Source organism: Nycticebus coucang, chromosome 12, assembly GCF_027406575.1.
Source record: "Nycticebus coucang isolate mNycCou1 chromosome 12, mNycCou1.pri, whole genome shotgun sequence".
Classification (NCBI taxonomy): domain Eukaryota; kingdom Metazoa; phylum Chordata; class Mammalia; order Primates; family Lorisidae; genus Nycticebus; species Nycticebus coucang.
In genome coordinates, this window is record NC_069791.1 from 100642773 (window position 1) to 100659086 (window position 16314).

Consider the following 16314-nt stretch of genomic DNA (forward strand, 5'->3'; position numbering starts at 1 on the left):
CCAACTGGGAAGCCAAACTGAGATAGGTTGAGCTCAGGAGTTTGAGATCAGCCTAAGCAAGAGTGAGATTTCCCCTACCCTCAACTCTACTAAAAATAGAAAAATTAGCTAGGTGTGTATATTCCCAGCTATTCAGGAGGCTGAGGTAGAAGGATTGCTTATGCTCAGGAGGTTGAGGTTGTTGTGAGCTAGGCTGAGGCAAAGGTGCTCTAGCCCAGAGCAATGGAGTGAGACCCTATCTCAAAAAAAGAAAGAAAAGAAGAAAAAGAAAGTAAGCGTGGAAGAAAAATACAGAAGATTGAATTGTTTATAATATTTATATTAAAGTAAGAAAAAGTTGAAATTCAGAAAGGTTAGTGGTCTTCTCCCAAATTATAACATCAACAGGAGTGGAGTTAGATTAGAACTTGGTCTTAGCATTCTAACCTAGTCGAATGGCCATCATTAATTAGACATTCATTAGGGCAGTTGTTTTCCAAAAAGCAACAAATGAAATTATTTTAATTGTCATTTTTACAAAAGGTCATTTCACTTGAAAAATACTATGTTAGGTTAAGAACACAACTAGCGCCTGTGGCTCAGTGGGTAGGGCACTGGCCCCATATACCGAGGGTGGTGAATTTGAACCCAGCCCCGGCCAAACTGCAACAACAAAAAAATAGCCGGGCGTTGTGGTAGGCGCCTGTGGTTCCAGCTACTCGGGAGGCTGAGGCAAGAGAATCACCTAAGCCCAGGAGTTGGAGGTTACTGTGAGCTGTGATGCCACAGCACTCTACCTAGGGCGATAAAGTGAGACTCTATCTCTAAAAAAAACAAAAACAAAAACAAAACACAACTAGCACAATAAGGCTTGACTTTACGGATATCACTGCTCAGCTTAAGCCTAAGTTTAAGTGAACTATGTCAATTTAAAGGAAAACATTAAGGAACAATATGCAAAAATGGTGAAAACTGTGTGGATGTGTGAGCTAATGACCAAAGGTTGGCAGATACATCTAGAAGCCTGACATATTAGAGAGTTTCTGCAACTTCTGTTGTTAAGCTGCCCAATTCAAGGCTGGTTACTTCCAACTGTGGGGAAGACCATAACCAAGATATGCTACGAACTGGCAGAACACCTACAAATTGTCCATAAAATATAATAAATGATGAGAGTCAACCCAAGTGGTCCAACCATAACTGTAACTTGTGAGATTTTACATTCTGAACCATAAGATACATCCCTTTATGAAAACTGTCTATACAGTGCTGGTGCCACAGGCAACACAAATGTTGCTCTAATTCTTTTTATAAGCATGTAATGTTTTCCTTATGTCAGAAATGTCAGCTTCTTCTTTGAAAGTTTTTATTTCAACCACCAAATCTGAAGTAAAAACAGTAGCTACAAGCTGCCTTGGGCTCCAGTGTGAGGCATCTTCCATGGGCTGCATGTGGACAAAGGACATCTTGAGAGCTTTTCCACCTACCCAAGGGGTTGAGGCTCCTCATCTGCTGGTGTGGCTGAGGCTGTGCTGGCTGCTGGCCAGGAACCTGAGGCTGCAGCTGCGTCTGTGGCTGGTTCATGTAGGGAAGTCCGAGAGCTGCATAGGCTCGCTGCATGGAGCTGGGGTCTATGGGGTTTGGGTTACTTAAAGAAGTGGCGTTCTGCTGCCCTGAGCCAACAGAACCAATTGTGTTTTGAATTCCACTAGCTGGAGACCCCAGGATGGCTATAACAAACAAAGAGACAAACAAGGTGAATTAAAGGGAGAAGTACACAAATAATTTAAAAACTGAGAAGCAAATAAAACTTTATCAAAAACCTACGCACACATATCTCATAAAGCACTATAACAAAGCTATTAAGAAGGGAGCTATACTGAAGGAAAGAAAGAATTCTAATCTACTTATTTATTGTACCTGACAGGGGCTGAGGACCAAAAAGCTAAAGAAAATTCAAATTTCTTAGAGTACAACAGGCCATAAAATCTTTCAGAGATCACTTAGTAAAAATTAGAACATATTAAAACCTAGAGATTCCTAGCAAGTCAATTTCAGGGAGCAACATATGTGTGACAAAGACAAGTGCTTGCTTCTCTGGGGGCCAGCAGCAACCTGGGAGATGAACAAGGAGTGTCGCCGCGGCTGCCCTCCCCACTGCACGGCTTGGCCAGTACAGGGCAGAGGATTAGCAGAAAGACAACTTTTATTAACAAATCTAAGATGTGATCTCCCAAATAATAAAATCATACTTCCTCGAAACTTACTCCCACAATGACAGCATTAACAATGAACCTTTCCTATGAGACTCCTATGCAGTGAGCTCTCTGGCCCTATGAAGCTGGTCATGCAATTCTGTACTCAACTGACTGACTGAAAAGCCTGGCTCACCCCTGTAATCCTAGTACCCTGGGAGGCCGAGGCGGGTGGATTACCTGAACTCACGAGTTTGAGACCAGCCTGAGCCTGAGCCAGACCTCGTCTCTAAAAATAGCTTGGTGTTGTGGGGGGCGCATGAGACAAAGAGAATCGCTTAAGCCCAAGAGTTTGAGGCTGTGATGTCATGGCACTCTATGAAGGACAACAAAGTGAGATTCTGACTCAAAAAAAAAAAAAAAAAAAAAAAAAGACTGACATGGGTGAAATTCAGGTATAGAACAAAGCTTGGTAAATCTGCATGGATTTTCATTTATCCAGATGTCACCTCCATATACTGATACTCAGGAGCTGGCTCTGTCTCACACAGCCTCATACCTTCCACTACCCGGGCCTCCCACTGACCTGCAGAGCAGCTGCCCATCTAGCTGGCTAACCTAAGGAGACTAAAGGAAAAACTGGTCAACATCAAGAACGCCTATTCCTAAGGACTTCCAAAGCAACTGAGAATTGATTCCAAATTTGCATCACCTTGGTCATTTCAAGTTCAATTTCTCCACTCATCTGCTTATCTATCCATCCACTCAAATGTCTGATTTAGTGAATATTTACCACATAGCACAAGTTTTAGGTATTCTGATTCCTAAGAGTTCTTTTCTAACATCCATAAACGTTAGAGTAATGTTAAAAACAGCAGCTTATAAATGATACTATAACATAAAATTTGATATGCTATCACAAAGCCTTTCTTTCAAATTTAGTTCACTATGTGTTAACAGTAATGTTCATGTATTTAATCACCAGTGCAACTATAACAAATAACACAAATAATTATCAGAACTTAATTAAACTAAAATATGTGAAAAAATATTCTTGGTAATTACACATTCCATACTATTAACTTTTCTAATAAGGATATTCAGATCTCAAACTCATTAACACTCATTAGACACACACACACCAAATACCTCATTATTATAAATGAAAAGCAATTCCCAATGTACATTTTATGACAGGTGTGTAGCTGAAAAAAGTCACGTGTAATACCTTTCAAAGTATTGTGTAGTAGTTAATACTCCCCCAAACTTCAAACACATAGCCATCATACTTCTTAAACTGACATCCTACATTTTTGGAAAGTGCTATGATGTAGAAAGGAAGGTAATAATGGAAGGACAATTTATTTCTCTATTACCTTGTGGTGTAAGGAAGAGACCTAAACTACATTTGATACACATTGTAATGAACTGTGAACAGAAACTACATTTGACACACATTGTGATGAACTGTGGATAGAAACACTGTGAAGTAACAAAGTGTGTGACCTTTCATTTCTGGGTAAAGAACAATGGTTACGTCCTATTAAAGGGTATCCCAAAAGTCACCCCTAAAGTTACCATATATTGCAAAAATGAAAAACTGTAGCTAAATGTACCTTTACTTATAAAATATTCATTATAAAATTTTAGAAAATATCTTCTACGTGTTGGTCGCACCTTCGTAAAATTTTGTAATGAACATTTTGTAAATAAAGGTACATTTAGTTACAATTCCCCATTTTCCCCACACATGGCAACTTTAGGGATACCCTACATATTGGCCTTTCGTCCACACCTCCCCAATGCTGTCCATTTAGCCCCAACACCCTGCCTTACCATGAACACCATTCCTAAGCTCCCAGTTACATACAGGTCAGCCAGTGCCTCACCTTCACAAATGCCTCCCATGGAAGCTGCTGACATGGTCACTGTAACTGTTAAAAGTGTTTCCTAAATGTAAGTATTATTTTTATTTTAAAAGAAAATATACCTGTCAGAAGACAAGTGAGCATTTAGAACTAGTATTTCTAACAATTCAGAAACAAGGAAAATAAATTATAGACAGAAAAAAAAGGTCTCTGACATTTAAGCATGGCCTAATTTGAAGTCCAAATGATGCTATTAAGTGAAATGACACAAATACTTAAGGGTAAGGGAAGCAGGCATTTATTGTGGGGATGATAATTGATTGAAAGGGGAGTCATTATATACAAACAACCATCCACTTGTGTTTGACAACCTCAAGACACTATCGAAGTTCCGCAATGATTTCCCTGAATTCAGAATTTCTCTGAATTCCCACCTGTGCACTGTCTCTGCTTGTCTTTGGGCTTTTACATTTTGTGTATTCACTCACTCAGTCACTCTCACACTCATACAGCAGATTCAGTGAGTGCACTCTGCTAGACTTCCAGGTAATGAATGATAATGAGTAACAAGTCATTACTCCCTGAGCTTAAGACCTGTTGGGAGGGAGAGCAGAGTAGTCTAATAACCACACCATTGCATGTCAAACTGCAGCCTAGGACCTTGGACTAGAGAAAATCATGCTCATCTTGTCTTCCCTGTACATCCTTAGAAGGCAGGATTAATGTGAGAGTCAGCTTTATTCTTCACTTGCCACGTGCCACAAGGGCAATGAAATGCTGCACAGAGTCCAAGGAGCTGCATCAGCCAGCACTCAGGCCCTCCTAGCACTAGCCACTGAGCACCACAGGACCAAAGAAAGATGCAACACAGTGCTACAGCAACAACGCTCTATCTGGTGTCCCTGAGAATGAGATCGTCTACATTCATCAATTTTCCACATTATTGATGTTTACCTCTTTCAATGTCAAAGCCATATTTTTTTCTTTTGGCAGTTTAACCCTTTTGACTGCAGAGAGCTCAGAAAAGAAATGTGCCTACAGGTATTGTTTGCACCAAAGGAACATCTTGTACTGGATGCCTTTAGAAAATGTTTGCATGCCTGCAGTGTCCTAACATGAGGGTTTGGATCTTTCTCATTCACCTCTTTAAAGAGCCCCAACACTCCTTCTGCCCCTTCTGCTATAGTTAAAGGAGGAGCTCATGACCTATGAAACAAGGAAAAGAGCCAAGTTTTATAGTATGCTCTTTCTAGAACTCACCTACCATTCTTCATGCAGAGTCAAAGGCAGTTCCTTGCCCAATGAGCAACAATTGTTCTACTAAGATAAGAGGTTCCCTATAGTATATACAATGCTAATTTGAAAGCACTGAACTGGAAAACTTCAGTCTCTAATTATTCTCAATAAAACTGAACAAAATTTAGAAATTCAATGAAAACCGACACATTAAATTTCAAAGCCCTGTCAAGGTGGTGGTAGATACCTCACGAAGTAGAGCTGACCCTTGAACCTCACGGGTTTCAGATGCATGAGTCCACTTATATGTAGATCAAAAACACAGTATTTGGGGTATGTAAAACATGAGAATTGGGAGGGCAGACTTTTTTGTGTGTGTGTGTGTTTTTTTTTTTGGTCGGGGCTAGGTTTGAACCCGCCACCTCCGGCATATGGGACCAGCGCCCTACTCCTTGAGGCACAGGCGCCACCCGGGAGGGCAGACTTTTTATATCCAAAGGTTCTGCAGGGCAGACTGTGGGACTTGAGTATGCAAGGATTTTGGTATATTGGAGGTTGGGGAGGCTGACTTGGAACCAATTCCCGGTGTATCTCATCACGCTTAGCTACTGAAAAAGCAGTGCTAGAATTTGTTCAGACCTGCAGATTCCATATCTGCAAAGTTGCTGGCGCCACTACAATGCCTCACTGGCATGGTGTGGGCCAGGACTAAATATCACAGCATCTTCCTATGCACAGTGTAGGGCATGATAATGACAGGAAACACTCAAGTACTCAGGCACCACCAAACTGTGAGATCCAGTCCTTCCAATCATAGACTATACTACAAGCTCTTCAAGCAGAGAGCTTTCTTCAGAAGCCAAGTGACTCAGGAGGGGCAACATTGTGTAATCCAGAAGAGCATTACCTTCCTGCCCCCATCTCACCATAGCCTGTCAATAGAGGTGTCCATAGAAAATCTCTAAAGATCTCTCAAGTAGAACAAAAGGCGTGTTGAGCAAACACTGATCACTTGAACAAGCTACTCAATAAATGTAAGTTTTAAGAAGGCAAATTTTGACTCAATATAATGAAGCAAAGGGTTTTAAAAAAATTCAGAGATGCCTAAAAATAGAACAAATAACTAGGCCAAGTAGTGAGTGCTCAGGCAATGGAGGTATTAGAGCCACAAGCCAGAGGACTGCTGACCCCAAAAACTGCAGACGGGGCTAAGCACAGCTGAGCCCAAGTCTGGGGCAGTACCAGCAGTAAGTGCTAGGTGCTAGGGCTAGGGCTGGAGCTGGCCTGGAGCACTACTTTTGACAGTTCTTGTGGGATTCTGGGTGAGAAACCTATAGTGTCCCCCAAAGTGACCAACTTCAAGAGCTCTGGCTTAGAAACCCGGCTCTCTGAAGTGTTCACAGCAGTGCATCTCACACAGTGAAGTGCACATCTATCACCTGGGACTTTGCTAAAAATGCAGATGAGGAAGTCTGGTATGGGGCCCAAATTTCTTCATTTCTAGCAGTAACCTGGGAGGGCCTGTGTGGCCCTCTTTGAGTACACTTTGAGTAGCAAGAACCTCACCAACAGAGCAACAGGAGTTCTGTGCATATATTTACTAGATTTTAACCAGAAGTCAGGTGCCAGGACTACCTAAGAGGTATATCTTGAAAAGTCCTAATTATTCAACAAAAACTGAATATTTCCATAAGGAATACATAGCTTGAGATCAGTGATTACAGAATCTCCAGAGAACAAAGAAAAATCAAACACAATCTCAACAGAGGCCAAAAAGGCAACCAATGGTCTGGGTTTCATTTCAAAGCACATTAGATTAGCTCTACAGGTAATTCTGGAAGGTTCTCACAGTAAAGACATTACAAGTATAGAAGGTGTGCTGACCAAGGTTGTGTACATCATGTAAGAAGCACCGTCTGTGGGAAACTCTGCCCAGAGCAGGGCATAGGTGTGTCTCAGAAGCCCCCACACTGTGCAAGCTTGTCACAATGTACCTCTGTGCATCACCTTGCTTACACAGGAACTGCTAAGGCCAGTCAGATCCATCCCCTTGCAAGCTACACTGTGTTCTGATACTGTTCCCACTACCCAGAATGTTCCTCTATTGTTATTTAGTTCACACTGGCCTCCACCAAGCCCCACCTTTCTCTGTAAAGCAGTCCAGGCACACTCTAGGGTCTCCTTGCAAGGACTGTAATAGTATTGACTTATCTCTATCTCACTCCTCTGAATGAGGCCATCATTATGCTATTTATTTTTATTTGTTTGTTTATTCATTTACTTTGAGACAAAGTTTCACTATGTTGCCCATGGTAGAGTGCTGTGGCATCACAGCTCACAGAAATCTCAAACTCCTGGGCTTAAGTGATTCTCCTCCTAAGCCTCCCAACACAATGCCCGGCTATTTTTTTGTTGTTGCAGTTGTCATTGTTGTTTAGCTGGCCTGGGCTGGGTTCAAACCTGTCACCCCTGGTACATGTGGCTGGTGCTGTAACCACTGTGCTACAGTTGTTGACCCCATTATGCTATTTTTAATGTATATATTTTGTTTTAAGAACCCAACCACAGGCTAACCCTTAGCTCAGTGGTTAGGGTGCTGGCCACATGCTCCAGGGCTGGTGGGTTTGAACTCAACCCAGACCTGCTAAGCAAACAAACAAACAAAAAAGTAAGGCATTGTGGCAAGTACCTGTAGTCCCAGCTATTTGGGAGGCTGAGGCAAGAGAATTGTTTGAGCCCAAGAGTTGGGGGTTGCTGTGAGCTAAGACGCCACATCACTCTACTGAGGGTGACAAAGTTTGACTCTGTCTCAATTAAAAAAAAAAAAAAAAAAGAACCCAACCACAAGCCATTGTAGGATCAGACTTGCATTTTCTTTCTGGGTTCCTAACTCAGGGTTCAGATACCATAAGCACAATTTTCTTTAGGAGAGGAAAAACATCAAAAATTTATAGAAAGGATATACAGTAGAACCTCCATAGCTGACTAACTCCTTAAGTTGACCTAACTTTCACAAACCAGACATGCAGCACATGTACACTAGCAGGCCTAGTTCCTTATGTCATCCACCTCCGTATGTTGACCAGTTTGTTATAGTTACTTGGGCAGTCAACTTACAGAAGTTCTACTATAGTTAAAACCTTCTTGCTTGTCACATCACAACTCTGTAATCACACAACTATAGTGCTAGAGCCAAAAGAATACACTCAAAGCGGAAACCTAATTTAAGAAGCATTTAAAATTTTAAAAAATACGTGGTTTCACTTTTTTTAATGAAAAACTACCAAAACCTTACGTAAAGTTAATCTAAAGCTGGGTGGCGCCTGTGGCTCAAAGGAGTAGGGAGCCGGCCCCATATGTCGGAGGTGGCAGGTTCAAACCCAGCCCTGGCCATAAACTGCAAAAAAAAAGAAGTTAATTTAAAGCTTCCCTGTGACTTTATATAATCACCCTGGTAGTATCTTACATTATGACTAGTAGAAAAACTGTGGTTTACCACTTGACAGAGTGTGCACAGAATCAATTTTCAAAACATTCAGGCGGTTACAAGGATGTTGAAAAAAAAAAAAAAAACCACATACGTTTCTTTCCTTTTTTTTTTTTAAACAGAAACCACATAAGTGATTCTTAAAAAGAGAAATCACAAAAGTTTACAATTGTCATGTAGTACATATTAAAAACAAAAGATCCCAGGAAATCCACACCTCCAAATTAAAAAATAAAATCCTATCAGGGGTGCCCAACTTTTTTTTTTTTTCCTGCCACATAGTGGAAGAATAAGAGTTGTCTTGGGGTATACAGTAAAATACACAAATACTAATGAAAGCTGACTAGTAAAATAAAGGTCCCTACATACTTTCTGCAATATTTGACACCACAAATAAGCAAAATAAGTCCTCAAAAAATTAGCATGTGGCCCCTAGGCCACAGGTTGGACACTCTTGTAAGCTCACTACTCATGGAATTAATATTGTACAAGTACAAACCTGACAATGAATATTCTGGCACTTATAGGGACTATATTACTGAAATGAATCCGAAAACGCAAGAAATGTAACCATCACAAAACACTACTTAAAACAGTTTTATAGTAACTTGGGGGAAAGACTGTATTACACTAAAACTACTGCCCCACATATCTGGTTCTAAGAGACCCAAGATCCTAGAACTTCACTATATATTAGCGATGTCTAGGCAAATTGTGTATTAATTCATATTTCGGTCAATCAAAGAATAATTTAATTGATTTAGGAAACTGACTTTTAAAGAGTACTTCTTGTGGCTTCTCTGTAGGAAGGGAGGATAACAAGTCTATTACCTTAAAACTTCTCTCCCTATGTAACACAGACACCCTGCTTTAAATTAAGTACACTGTGTGGTGTCAGCTCACTGGCCCCCTCAGGAGGAAGTGGGTTGGACTCAGTTAAGAGGAGAACCACATAGGGCACATAGGTGTTCCACTCTACAATACTCTGAAGAACAAAGTGCTTTTTCCATTTTTCCCTGTGCTATTCAGAAACACCAGAGAGAAAAGCAACGCATGTTCTCCAGGTAGCAGTGGGGGTTAAGTCAGATGATCAAGAAGAATGAGAGGAATGAAGACTTAAAACACAAACAGGAGGGTGGCAAGATGGCATAGGCAAGACGGAAGAAGATGAAGACTGTGCCATGCTGGAAGGGTCACTAAGAGGGCAGCTCCAGCCAGAAGGGCCTGAGATTGAAGGGTAATTCTTAGCTTAGGAAACACCCAAAGACCATAGTTTTAGCTCTAAAATGGCAGGAAAAGGACTTACAAATAGAAGAGATGTTCGCCCTTCTTACTGCTCTGATGCCTACAGATGGCAGGGAGCCCCAGGAGCCCCATGCAGCCTCCTGAGAGACAAAGACCATTGTGTCACCACCCTACTAGGGTTGCACAGATACTTGGAAGACGACAAAATGATGAGAATGACCAGGATGTGCCAGTCCTGGGGCAGAGACTTTCAATTTGAGGCTAAATAAACTATCAGTTGTACAAATAGGTCTGGGAACTGTATCTCCAAGTAGGAGAAAAAAACTTCACAAATATTCCTGTGGGCTTTTATAATGACCCACCTTGACTGACAGAGCCTTCAAAACTTACTTAGGATAAGTAGTTTCCAATTCCAAAAGAAGTGTCTCCTCTACTGCCATCCCATGTCACCACCATTAAAGTGACATGGCATTTAAATTCTCACATATTAGTAATTGTCAGGAAACACCAAGTACTCATGTTGGCTCTTTGATCTAAATGGTTTTGCTGTTTTGTACTGCTTCAAGTGCATGCTGCAGGGGGCAGGGAGAGAGTGAACGAAATTCCAACACTACATGGCCATTTACTCATCGGAAGCCCATCTGCCCTCTCAGCTCAGCCGCTCCTTGGGCTGCTGAGTGCCCTACCTCACCTGCACTTTGTGGCTAATAACCCCTGCCCACTCTCTAGCTACTCTCCACATTCTCTTTAGAAACAGCTTCTACTCTCTTCTCCAAGCTTCTCTGGCCCCGTGCTCACTTACTTTGTTGGTTTCGCTTGTCACTGGCATTTTTCAAAGGGAGGCAAACAGGACAGTCATGTCGTGTGCAGTTCTTCCAATGAGAGATGATTTGTCGTGAAGATGCACAATGGGCAACTATGACCAGAAAAACAACGAGATGTTATTTTTCTATCCAAATTGTCACACTTTCAATAACACCTTAATAATAATGCCAGATTCCATAAGAAAATGGTAACAAGTGTAACCATAACACAGTATAGGCAACTTACAAACAGGCTATTTTCAAAATGTTTGTAAGCTGACAGTTGAGAATCCCAAACAAAACTTCCCAAAGAAGCAATGTTATGAGTGATGGGTGATTCAGGTTCAGCCCACAAAACAAAACAAAAACTATACAAACTGAAATACTGAACAACTGCAATGAAAGGTACAACAAATAACAGTTTGGTGATATCACTATTTAAAATAAAAATGTTACATTACGTTTAAAGATGAAACTACCTAAATTCTATAGTTGAAGAAATACAGCTAAAGAAGCAAATGAGCAGTCTTTGGAGACCCTGACAGAGGCCATGGGCACTTTGTGAAGTATTTGAGAGGGTATTCTCAGTCTTCATCTTCTACAGTCCAACCTCACCCTTCTCTGCTTCTCCATTGCAATAGGGTTAGTCTGGAGACGCACAAATGTCACATCAGGAGAAAGGGAGATCAGTGAGAGATTTCCCTCAAAGTTTATGAACATAAGTAAGAAGAGAAGGAAAGAGGATAAAGATGAAAGTTAACAAGAAACACTTTCTGCAGTAGAACTGAGGCGTCTGTCATTGAAAGAGGAGACAGAGGGCACGTGACGTACCTACTTCACCCCCCTCCCCGATTTATCAGTGCACAGTTCCTCATGTCACTTCCAGTCACCCAGGATAAGTTTGCTGTCATCTTAAGTTTGCCGACTAGCCTTAAGACACAGGGCAGAGGAGCAAAGCATTGGGCCACTGCTTGTCAGCATCTATGAAACCACCATCAAGACAGATGCTGGGTGCAGAAAAGAATGTGTGCCTGCACGTGCTTGTTCTATGTTCATTGCCCAAAAGAAAACCACAACCTAGACATTCACAACAAAGACAGTGCTCAAGAAGTGACAAATGTCTTCCATAATAGCAGAAAGAAAAGAACAAATACATGGCATAGCCTTGTGTAGTAGAAGTTTGAAGAGTATCAGAAAACCAAAATGCCTTTCTCCTTAGCAGGTAAGACTTCCAGGGGCACCTGCATATAAAGTGTGTGGGGAATGTTGAGAGTAACATGTCATATGCCATAACAAACAGAGGCTAGCACTCAGGCTATGGGAGCCCTATAAACAAGAAACCTGCCATATGAATAACAAAGCCAAATTTCATCCTGACCTCTGCCACTAAGAGAGCAGAAATGGCACTTACCTTGGCAGGCTTTCCCAGCCTGACAATGCGTCATATGATTTAAAACGTTTTTCATGGTTCGGCAATGTGGGAGAGAGCAAGCCCGAACCTCTCCGTTTGCTTGTTCTCGTCTCTGGCATTTATGAGCGTGAAGCAGTAGAACCAGCTGCTGCTGTATCAGTTTGCGTTTTTCAGGATCTGCAGTGGGGCCTGTTGCAATTGCTTGTGTGGGTACAATTCCCACTGGTGTTTGCATCTGAGACTAAAATAAAACAAAATAATAAAAATAATATAATAAGCTTTTAGAGTTCCAATTCATGGCCATTATTTCTCAAAAAAATGTGAAAGCTGACAGTTAACATCAACCACAGAGAGAGTGGTTGGTACATTTCTCTTTAATGCATCAGAGACTTTAAGAAGATCCATAAGCAAAAATATCAACTCAACTCAGCAACAAGAATGATTAAAGTTCACTTGTACGCAATTATTATCTGAGCCGGAAAAAATTACACTTACTCTTTGGAGACAGTTGTCCAGGCTAGAGTGCTGTGGCCTCAGCTTGTCTCACAGCAATCCCAAACTCCTAGGTTCAAGCAATCCTCCTGCCTTAGCCTCCTGAGTAGCCCAGACTACAGGCACCTGCCACCAGGCCCAGCTGATTATTTATTAATTTTTTAGTATAGACATAGATAGTCTCACTCTTGCTCAAGCTAGTCTCGAAACTCCAGAGCTCAAGGGATCCTCCCACCTGGGCTTCTCAGAGTACTACGATTATAGGTATGAGCCACTGCACCCAGCCAATTACACTTATTCTTGACTGTAGCCAACTAAAACCCAATTCACTCTACAATATACACAACCACAGGAAAAGCTGTGTATACATCAGGTTTATACAGTAGTTTCATGAACCACATGAAACTGCTGCTTGGGTATTTCCTCCAGGTTCTGCCCCACACCATTTAAGCTGTCTCACCCAGCAGGATGGAATCATGTACATGGAAGTACAGCATCTTACTATAGTTTTACATTCATTTAACTAGTGTCCTATTGTATTCCCCCACAATTTTTGCAATTTTTTTTTTCTTTTTTGCAGTTTTTTTTGGCTGGGGCTGGTTTTGAACCCACTACTTCCGGTATATGGGGCCAGTGTCCTACTCCTTTGAGCCACAGGCACCGCCCAATTTTTGCAATTTTTAAAGTATAAGCAAACAGCCCTTGATCTGCCCCTGCCAGACAACAGTAGTGACATTAAGTCTCCCCTTGATCAGCTCTGAAGATGTTTAACAACGTGAAAAACAAATTACAAAAAATTCAAACATACGAAAAAGAAGAAAGGAAAGGATATCATCATTACACGGAACAAAAAGAACTATTCTTTGACATCACCCAATACCTAGTCATATTTTAATTTCTCTAGCTGTCCAAAATGTGTCTTTTGTAACTGGTTTGCACAAATCAGGACCCAATTAAGACCCATACCCTTATATACGGTTGTTGAATTTAAGGCTCTTTACTTAGTGTCCCCTCCCTTTTCTAACTCATGACACTGGCTAGTTGAAGAGACCATGTTGCCCTCTTGCTGTTTCTTAAAGTACAAAAAGACTACATATAAAAAGGAAAAAAGTTATGAAAAAATGAGGTAAAACTTAGCTTCACAACTAAATCATGAGCAAATTATCGTTTTGCTTTTTCTTTTAGGCATCTTGTTCTACTGCCTAGGTTGAAGTACAGTGGTGTGATCACAGCTCACGGCAACACTGAACCTCTGTCATCTCCATCTCCCAAAGTGCTAGAATTACAGGCATGAGCCACCACTCCTGGCCAGAATGTTCGTAATTTACCAAAAATTAACACATCGCTTTTCATTTGGGAGACATTTTAATAGCATTTTTTTTAACACTACAACTGACCATATTTGTCAAAACAGTATTGTTGGAAACTACGTACAAATTTAAAACTTGTTCTGTTGGTCCAGGTGAGGTGGTTCATGCCTGCAGGAAGCACTCTGGGGAGGCCAAGGCGGGAGGACTGCTTGAGGTGTTAGGGCAAAAGCAAGATCCCATCTTTACAAAAAACAGAAAAAGTTAGCTTGGTGCAGTGGCACACACCTGTAGTCCCAGTTTCGTGGGATGCCGAGGCAGAAAGATTACTTAAGTCCAAGAGCTGGAGGTTGTAGCAAGCTATAACACCACTGCACTCTAGGCCAGTTACAGCAAAACTCTGTGTCAAACCAACCAACCTGTTTCTATCGCGTTAATCATCAAAGAAATGCAATGATGAGGCTTTTTAAAAAAATCTATAGATATGGACAAGATAAAAAAAAAATGATAACAAGGGCCTGGTGGGGAGGCTTATGCTTAATAATCTTAGTGTATAGGGAGGACAAGGCAAGAGGACTGCCTGAGGCCAAGAGTTTAAAAAACAGCCTGGACAACACAGCAAGACTTTATCCCTACAAAAAAGTAGTAAAATTTGCTGAGAAGGGTGGTGTGCACATGTAGTCCCCACTATGTGGGAGGCTGAGGCAGGTGGATTACTTGAGTCTAGCAGTTCAAGGCTGCAGAGATGGTGCCACTGCACCCTTGCCCTGGCAACAGGTAAGACCTTATCTCAAAAAACTAAAATAAGAAAATAACGCCAAAGCAAACCAGATATAACAAAGGATGGCTCTCCAGAAAGACCTTGCAACAGCTAGGAATACAAAGTTTTGGAGTCATAACACAAAGAAAATACTCATTAAATGGAGACAGCTATCAAGTAGGGAAGAAGTGATAATCACCTATGACAAGAAGGAATAATATTTCTTGTGTTTTCTTCTTTTTGCTTGGTACTTAGTGATTTTAAGGAGATTATCTTAAAATTTAAGATCTAAATTTAATAGGGAAGTAACTTAAAATGGGCAAGCTAGACTAGAATGATTTAAAACTTATCTTCTACATCAAAAAAATCTATGATTTTAGGGCTAGGCACAGTGGCTCACACCTGTAATCCTAGCACTCTGGGAGGCTGAGGCAGGTGGATTGACTGAGCTCAGGGGTTCAAGACCAACCTGAGCAAAAGCAAGATCTCGTCTCTAAAAATAGCCAGACGTTGTGGTGGGTACCTGTAGTCCCAGCTACTCAGGGGGTCTGAAGCAAGAGAATTGCTTGAGCCCAAGAGTTTGAGGTTGCTGTGAGCTATGATGCTATGGCACTCTACTGAGGGCAACAAACTGAATATGTCAAAAAAAAAAAGCTATGATTTTAAAGTAAACAGCAAATGGCTAAGGCAAGCAGGAAAGGTGAGTCCTAGCTAGAGCAGGTCTACTGAGAGGTGTAGGGGTTACTTGCTACTGCACAAAGAAACCATCAAAGGTAGGAGGTGCTGGAACTATTCCTCCAGTCAAACAGGTTCACTAGATAAGATTATCAGGTCTAAACTGAGTTAAAGAGATTTAAGTAGCATTGGGCCCATTCACCAAATAGCCAGTTAATGAGAATCACCAATGTACTAAAAAATCTTTAAAAAGAATATTCTTTTTTTTTGTTCTTTGAGACAGAGCCTCAAGTTGTCGCCCTGGGTAGAGTGCTGTGGCATCACAGCTCACAGCTACCTCCAATCCTGGGCTTACGAGATTCTCTTGCCTCAGCCTCCCAAGGAGCTGGGACTATAGGTGCCCGCCACAACACCTGGGTATTTTTTGGTGGTAGTTGTCACTGTTGTTTGGCAGGCCTGGGATGGATTTGAACCCTCCCACTCTGGTGTATGTGGCTGGTCCCTTAGCTGCTTGAGCTACAGGAGCTGAGCCTTTTTTTTTTGAGACAGAGTCTCACTATTTCGCCCTCAGTAGAGTGCCGTGGCGTCACAGCTCACAGCAACCTCAAACTCTTGGGCTTACGTGATTCTCTTGCCTCAGTCTCCCAAGTAGCCTGGACTATAGGCCCCCACTACAACGCCTGGCTATTTTTGTGTTGCAATTGCCATTATTGTTTAGCAGGCCCAGGCTGGGTTCAAATCCGCCACCCTCGGTGTATGTGGCTGACACCGTAACCACTGTGCTATGGGTGCCAAGCATATTGGTAGAATATTCAAAAGAATATTCTTAAATACTCTCAACATATAAACATATTCT

At 41.5% G+C, this 16314-nt stretch overlaps 1 protein-coding gene across 2 annotated transcripts in view; it reads right to left on the bottom strand.

Annotated features, from left to right (window-relative positions):
- Positions 1–16314, bottom strand: part of CREBBP (CREB binding protein) — a 156096-nt gene that overhangs the window by 59150 nt on the left and 80632 nt on the right. For both annotated transcript variants that reach the window (XM_053554722.1, XM_053554723.1), the window contains exons 4-6: positions 12225–12465; positions 10813–10926; positions 1467–1709 (exon numbers count right to left, since the gene is read on the bottom strand). In XM_053554722.1, coding sequence (XP_053410697.1) covers positions 1467–1709; positions 10813–10926; positions 12225–12465 — 598 coding nt within the window. The remainder of the gene's footprint in view (positions 1–1466; positions 1710–10812; positions 10927–12224; positions 12466–16314) is intronic.